Raw genomic sequence first — 8530 nt, 5'->3', positions numbered from 1 at the left:
GTTGAAATAAATATGGCGTTAATTTATTTTATGTGTAGATGCGGCGTTAATTTAATGGACGTTGACGTTAATTTTGTTTAAATTCTAAGTGGGTTTAATGACATTAATTGGGTTTGACATAACTTGAGGTTTAAGTCCTAAATGTGTTTAATGATATATTAAATGGCGATAACTAAATGTGTTTAGTGATATATTAAAATATACTCCCTCCGTCCTAAAAAATAGACCAACTTGTAAATGACACGAATTTTAATATATAATTGGTAAAGTACGAGAGAGAAAATAAAAAAAATAATGGAAGAACTATTTGTGGATTGTAGGGTCCATATTATAAATTATATATTGATACATAAAATTATTATTTGTTGAAACTTTCCAGATTTAGATTTAGTCAAATTTTGGAGGATGATTCAAAATGGTAAAACTAGTTTATTTTTTTTTAAGACAGATGAAATATATGTTTAATTACAAAAGTAGTACTCCTATAAAAAAAATTGTAAATATTGGTGTAAATGGTAATAGTAGAAAATATTTGCGTGTATTTGAGTTGAATTAAATTAATTCTAGAATCGCAAACTTGTATCATAAAAAAATCAAGAAGCCTTGACTCATTCTTGGCGTGGACAAGTGTTTTCGGAATTCATAGATCACCATCCTATAAGTACGCATGCAACAACACACAACACACCTATACAACGTCATGGCATTCCCCATCCCAACCACTGCATTAATCACCCTCTTCCTCTTCCTCTTCCTCTTCCGCGTCTCGTCCGGCAAAGGACTCCCAGATTCCGACGTCGATCTTCTGGAGTTCCCCCTCAATCTCGAGTACTTGGAAGCCGACTTCTTCGCATGGGGCGCCCTCGGCCGCGGCATCGACCACTTCGAGCCTAACCTCACCAAAGGCGGCCCCAAGCCCCTCGGCGTAAAGAAGGCTAAACTCAGCCCTCTCATCAAAGACATCATCACTCAGTTCGCTTTCCAAGAATTCGGACACCTCAGGTTCGTTTCTTCGCACTACTAAAATATCACGAGTTTGAATTCCACCAACTTAACGCAGGGTTTGTGCAGGGCGATCCAGGAAACGGTCCCAGGATTCCCGAGGCCGCTTCTAAACCTAAGTGCAGCGTCATTCGCAACAGTGATCAACACTGCAGTGGGGAAAACTCTAGAGCCACCATTCGATCCATATGCCTCTGACATCAACTATCTTCTTGCATCATATCTCATCCCCTATGTTGGACTCACCGGCTATGTCGGAGCAAATCCCAAACTCAAAAGCTCCACTTCCAAAAAGGTACAATCAATCTCTCATTCATAACATACTACTATAGCTTATGATCTGATGGAAATTTGATTTTGCAGCTGGTGGCGGGGCTACTAGGAGTGGAGTCGGGCCAAGATGCCGTCATCAGAGCATTGCTGTACGAGCGTGCAAACTCCAAAGTCCACCCCTACCATTTCACAGTAGCAGAGCTTACCGACAAGATTTCAAACCTCCGAGACAAGCTTGGGAAGAACGGTACCAAAGATGAAGGCCTAATTGTCAAACCTGCAGAAGGAGCCGAGGGCAGAATTGCTGGCAACGTGCTGGCAGGTGACAAAAACTCATTAGCTTATGACCGGACACCTGAAGAAATACTAAGAATCGTTTATGCAAGTGGAAAGGAGACGCACCCGGGCGGATTCTATCCCAAAGGGGCTTCTGGCAACATAGCCAAATCATACTTGCACCACCATCACATTGAGTTCAATCAAGTTTAGAACCTTATTTTACATCCACCTGTATCGATAATTGTCTAAAACCAATACCAATAAATACTTGATCTGGTTTCCAAGTTCGTATACGTATTCAGTGATATATGAATGCTTGAGTAAATTGGGAAGAATTACATAAATAGGAACCATTCGATAATTAGTGAATATCCAATTAAAACTTCAAGAGGTGCAAGAAGAAACTACTCTAGCTAATAGTACTAGTATAGCTCACATAAAGCTAACCAGTAAAGTTTTCAAACTGTCTCGAAACAGCTTATAAAAATCCTAAGATGTGTTGCCAACATAATACAGAAATGACCGAGATATGATCGAACCAACTACAGCTATGTGTTGTGTAGACTGATGGAAATTTGAGGAGGCTGCACCACTACCGCTTGGATGGCCTCTCATCATCCTCTCCCCCATCATCGCTATCATCAGGATCATCCTTGCCTGAGCGTTTTCGCTTGGGTTGCACCTCTGCTTTTCCCTCATCATCCTCATCATCTTCTTCCTCGTCAAAATCTTCCTCCCCATTCTCTTGGGGCTCGAAGTCACTTGCATCTTCCTCATCCTCAGCACGACCAACTGGTCTCACAAGATATTCCGTGCCCAGATCACCCTATCACCAACAAAAACTTGTTAAAAGTCTTGTAACAAGAACAAGACCAACAACAGGTGATTACACTAGTTGTTTTATCACCAACAAACATATACTACTATACTAGTACAAATCAAAACAGATCAAGATATACCGTCACCGGGAAAGCAAATTAAATTAGCCCCAAACACACACAAACAAGATCAATGCATAGGTCCACTGAGTTGGCCATACACAACAATTCAAAGAAGGTGAAGCAAAATATATAATTACTCAGTAGCTAATTTGATCCCTCTTGGTTGAACTTTTTTGGAGTTTTCCACTAATAGTCCCTCTATGATGATGGAGATATGCAGGAGATCTAGATCTACTACTAGGGATCTATAATGCTTATCTTAATTCCTCCAGAATATTTCCGCAATCATGAAGCAGATCCAACTATGTTTTTAAAAAACAAGTATATTCAATTACCAAACCTTAATCCACAAATCAGCAACTGCATAAAAATTGTGCTATAATCCAACTATGTTCTCCAAAAACAAGTATATTAAACTACCAAGCCTTAATCGACAGATCTACCAAGCCTTAATCCACAAATCAGTAACGGAATGTATAATTGTGCTGCAAGAGATAGAATACCAGATATAGTGGTCCAGATATGCTTTAAATCAAAAAATATTAAAGGAAAACCACATGACCAGAGAAAAAACTAAAAAAAGTTCAAATTCTAACAAATATCAGTTCAAAGGGCACTAGATAGGAGAAAATCAGTCAAAAATCACAGATCTAGTTCGTTTCGCCAAACATATCAACAATAAACATATTGCTACTCAGAAACGACAAAATAATTAATTTACCTCTTCTTCATCTCCTTCGACTTCTTCTTCATCATCGTCATCCTCGTCATCGTCGTCGTCATCGTCATCGTCATCGTCATCGTCGTCGTCGTCGTCGTCGCCTTCGTCGTCTTCACCTTCTCCGTCTTCATCATCATCATCGTCTACGTCAATAGGCGCCGCCGCAGACCTGCCGCCGCCGCCGCTGCTGTTCAACACTTCCTCATCATCATCGTCACCCTCCTCCTCCCCATCTTCTTCGTCCTCGTCGACGTCTTCCTCGCCATCGACTTCCTCCTCAAAGACCTTCTCCTCTTCGAAAACCGCCATACTTTTCAGAAGAAGCTAATTGATTTTTCTTTTTTTTTTTTGAAAAAAAATTACGAAGAAAAAAAGAGTGGGAAGAAAGAGGCGAAACAGGGGAAAGAGGCTTGCTCACAGGGGTGATGGGGTTGGGGGAGGATGATTGATCTGGACCGTCTATTCTAGAACAAGCACATGGATCGCTGACGTGGATAGCTATCGACGGTGGGAAATAGGCCGAACGGTTCTTCTTGTGGTTTTTTACAAGCGCGGCGCGCTATATTCCCCTTCTCTTTGTCATGTGACTCGCACGTGATGGTATCTAGGGTAAGCCTAATTGGGCTCAATAAGAGATTATATGGCCCAACAAAATGTAACGATAAAAGTTTGGGCCTTTACATATCTCAAGTAAATAATTCAGAAATAGTAGTCCTCTACTATTTATGATTTTTGTAGGAAGGTAAATAATTGATACCCCTATCAAAATTGATTAATCTTTGGTTAATCTTATAACGTTAAATGTTATAATTCATATAAAAAAATATTTACCTTTGTAGTTGTTTGAATTTTTTTACGTGGCGTATACATGCATAAAAGTTATATAATGACCGACTAGGGTAATCTTCTAATGCTTATAACACCATAATCCAAAACTAAGATTAAATCTATACCCTTAGATTTTAAAATGAGTGGATGATATTAAAGCTCACAAATTTCAATAAATAGTAGACAAAATATCAACAAAAGGATAATATCGCAATTATGTTATCATATGATAATTTTCGTGAGTGTTTTTTATATCAACATAATGTATTAGAAATATCAACAATATGACATGAGAATATCAACACAAATACAAGAAAATATCAACACAGTTTTATTGATATTTTACCTATATTATATTGAGATTTTGCATACACTATATAGAGATTTTTTTTGTATTTGTTGATAAAAGCTGCTTATCAACATGTATGAAAATTAAAATATAATTTATCAAATTTCATCACCGGACATCGTCGAAACATATGCAATTGAGATCCCGTTGGAATCCTTATAAAATTATCTTTAATTTGATATATTTTTTGCGAAAAAATAATTTAAATCGAGAGAGTTACGTAAATTTAAAGTTGTAAGATGATTTTGATGAGAGAGAATTGACATTAATACCTTTTAAGTTAATTTAATAATTTTTTTAATTTAAAATATAATCCCATAGCATTATTTCAATCACTAGATCTCCTAATCTAATGACTAATATTTGGTTGTGATTGTTAATTAGTTAGCAATTGATCACTCCTCTAACCGACTATATATATTAAACGACGTACTTAAATAGAGAAATTATTTTCTATGTTGTCATCTTATACATGATTTCCTCTTAATCTGAGTAAAAAAATTAAAAATATAATTAATTGTTTTAAAAAATTATGACTAAATTTTGTAGTAGCTTTTATTTTAACAAATTCTACAAGAAACAGTATGATTAATGAACTAAGATAAGATTCATAACTAAGGTGAGGGATTTCATATATTTAAGCTTTGATGGACAGGGGATTGATGAATTGCTAATTACAATCACAAATTAATACTAAATTTTGTCATTAAATTAAGAGATATAGCGATTGAAATAATGGCACATGGATTATATTTTAAATTAAAAAAATTATGAAATAAATTTAAAGCGTATTAATGTCAATTCTCTCTCATTAAAATCATCTCAAAACTTCAAATTTACGTAACTCTCTCGATTTAAATTATTTTTTCACAAAAAATATATCTAATTAAAGATAATTTTATAAGGATTCTAACGAGATCTCAATTGCATGTGTTCCGACGATATTCGGGTTATGAAATTTGATAGATTATATTTCAATTTTTGTACCTGTTGATTTTATCAACAAATAAAAAAAATCTCAATATAGTGTAGGCAAAATCTCAATATAATGTAGGTAAAATATCAATAAAACTGTGTTGATATTTTATTGTACTTGTGTTGATATTCTCATGTCATATTGTTAATATTTGTAATATACTATGTTGATATAAAAAAACACCCACGAAAATTATCATATGATAACATAATGACGATATTATCATATTTTGTCTGCTATTTATTGAAATTTGTGAGCTTTAATCTCATTTATTTATTTCAAAATCTAAGGATGTAGATTTAGTCTTAGTTTTGGATTAGGGTGTTATAAGCTTTAGAAGATGACCCAACAATACTAAGTTACTAACACTCATGACAATATAAAATTACACTACTCGATTATGCAGATAATTCAATTGATCAATCAAATATCTCAATTATGTATTCCATTGGCTTCATAAGTTACTTCCAAACAAAAACAAAAACAAAAATAAAAATAAAAATAAAAATTGAAAAGTAGCAACGTGATAGGTGCCATATAGTCGCATTATGCTCAACAGTAACAAGTTTATCGGGACTTCCATTCATATCCTATCTTTCCGTTTAAAGTTGATTCAATCAACTATATGGTGACACAAAAATATAGCCACGTGTTAATATGTTATTTTTTTCTAAGTATTATTTTGCACGCAAACTTTAACATTTATTTAAAATTAGGGAAATTATTTTTTTGATATATGTGATTTCATTGCACAACTCACTTTTTTAGTCATTTTCCACTCAAACCTCAAATTATACGACTCTACGACCCATTAGAAATGCCCAATGCTTACGGTTAGAGCGATCAATGCGAAATCGTAATCAGCGGTTATGGTTTCGAACCAGAACCACGAGATTTAAATGAAAATGAAATCGTCACTTGTGGAACCGTGATTCGGTTCATGTTCCAAAATTTTGGAAAATCATGTTGAAATCATCGGTTCCGGGCTATTCCAGACCGGAACGCAAAAAACCGCTAGAAAACTGTGAAACCGTGTCGGAACCGCAAAAAACCGCCCAAAACCAGCAGTTCAAAATTGTAATAAACGATAAAAAAAACTACCGGAAAACGAGCGGTTCTGAACCGAAACTCTGAACACCCTCACGGTTCGGTCCGATTCGACAATTTTTAAAACCGAAACCGGCATTTTCGAACCATAACCGTCAGTTCTGGAACCGTGGGCATCTCTACATACCCATTCCTCTGTTAGGAGCCCAAATTATATCATTATTTATTTCTTTTTCTAAACTACTCTCCGCTTTTATAAGTATTTTTCTATTTTATGATATTTATAGAAGAGCAAAATAGTTGAACCGACGCATGCACTAGTAAGGTTTGGATGCTTAAACTAGTTAAAATGAATATCAATATTAATGATATTGACTCATGAGCATGTGTGGTGGTTCGTTACCTAATTATTAAGCTTGTTTTACTCGTGATTTTATTTTTAGAATTTCAATTTTAGACTTGATATCAACTTAATAGTATAGGACTCAACCTACACACCCATGCATAACTAACTATGACACCCTCATACTCTAAATACGCTATTTTTTAGGTAATTACATGAGAATTTTCATGTAACTAAACTAATTAACCGATCGTCTACTTAAATAAATCGCAAAATATTGTACTCTATCAATTTATATTGTAGTATGAATTTTCATGAAAAAGGTCAAATTTTATTATATTTGCACGTCTAATCAATATTAGGGTACTCAAAGAGCACGTTTAGTGACGAAAATACAATTAGCTTAACACAAAATCCACGTTTCAAAATTAGATACTCAATTAGATGTAATCCTAAAAAAGCAACCTAAATATTATTCAATTAAAATCAATAGGGAGTTAATATCAATACCTATCCAATTGCCTTGAATTGGTAGAATATGTAACAAAAATTATCTAATTTGCTAATCCTCATCATTTTCTACCACACATATATAATCAATGTATGTCACTAAATTCATAGATTGAATAACACCGCACGTTAAACTGGTACTCCTTTTTAATGTTCATATTTATTTTCGAACTATCAAATTGTTCTGAAATGGTAATCATGAAGAAAGCAACCTTTTCATATAGACATGTAGATATTTTTTTTTTCCAATTTCTATAGTTTAAAAGAAGTCATATAATTGTAATAAAAACTAAATAAATGTTTGGACTAGTTTACACTTTACATTAAATCAACAACTACTACAATATGAGTTGGAATCAAATTAATCACACCATGATCAAATTCTAATGGATTATTATTTATAATTCCATCATAAGCGATATTTTTCCATTTTTAATTAGTTAAGGCATTGAGTTCCCTTATTTTAACTCGTTTGAGGTGCAACTTTATTTTTGAATTACTATGTATGAGATAATTGGAATTAAAAGATACTTATATACTACAGTTTTTTTTTTTTGTTTCATATATACTAGTATTGTCTTTTATATTTACTTTGTTGTCAACGTGGGATGAGTTTTCAACGAGTGTGACGAATATGACACTCACATCCAAATATAAAATAGTGCTGTACTAATATTATTGCCTTCGCGATAATAATCAATCAATCAAATGCTCAATTATTTGAGTAGCCTTTAAATGATGAAGGGCGAAAAAGGCATCCTTTTAATGTCTAGTCGTATGCGCACTTCTATTTAACAACAATATCAATTGATCTCTTCTTCATTTCACTTAAATAAATAAATAAATCATACTATTATGAGATAAATATGACCTCCCAAAAATTAAATAAGAAACAATAACACTTCAAATACAAGAGTATTGTAATCGAACAAAATCTACGAAATTTTAAAAAAATCTGACATATTTACTCTATCTATTATTAAATGCCGTGACAAAAAGATATTTCCTCCGTCCGTGAATAAGGGCATCAGTAACCCCGTCCCCATTTCCGGCCCCAAGTCCCCTCCACGTCATCATTCCTCTACAGTTGCGGCCCAGGCCCCAACTGCTGTAACCCTGCAGGTTGCGGCCCGGGCCGCAACTAATAAATGACACTATTCACAACTCCAACCTATTTTGAAAGTAAAATAAAAAACGCTGTAAATTTATAACACGGAAAATTTAATTTCATCGAATACTGCAAAATTACAACATATAAATT

The 8530-nt window shown here is 34.2% G+C and overlaps 2 protein-coding genes across 2 annotated transcripts; one reads left to right on the top strand and one right to left on the bottom strand.

Annotated features, from left to right (window-relative positions):
* Positions 1–678: 678 nt before the first annotated feature.
* Positions 679–1847, top strand: LOC121767381 (desiccation-related protein PCC13-62-like). Its single transcript, XM_042163636.1, has 3 exons — positions 679–1002; positions 1072–1297; positions 1366–1847. The coding sequence occupies exons 1-3, from the start codon at positions 701–703 to the stop codon at positions 1762–1764; spliced, it is 927 nt and encodes a 308-aa protein (XP_042019570.1). The 5' UTR covers positions 679–700; the 3' UTR covers positions 1765–1847.
* Positions 1848–1889: 42 nt separating this feature from the next.
* On the bottom strand, positions 1890–3709 carry LOC121767382 (prostatic spermine-binding protein-like). The gene is made up of 2 exons (XM_042163637.1): positions 3217–3709; positions 1890–2380 (listed from the first exon to the last, which is right to left on the bottom strand). The coding sequence occupies exons 1-2, from the start codon at positions 3523–3525 to the stop codon at positions 2147–2149; spliced, it is 543 nt and encodes a 180-aa protein (XP_042019571.1). The 5' UTR covers positions 3526–3709; the 3' UTR covers positions 1890–2146.
* Positions 3710–8530: the final 4821 nt, after the last annotated feature.

The sequence above is a fragment of the Salvia splendens genome, chromosome 15, assembly GCF_004379255.2.
Source record: "Salvia splendens isolate huo1 chromosome 15, SspV2, whole genome shotgun sequence".
Lineage (NCBI taxonomy): Eukaryota > Viridiplantae > Streptophyta > Magnoliopsida > Lamiales > Lamiaceae > Salvia > Salvia splendens.
Note: the sequence above shows the minus strand (reverse complement) of the source record. Positions and strands in the feature narration are given on the sequence as shown.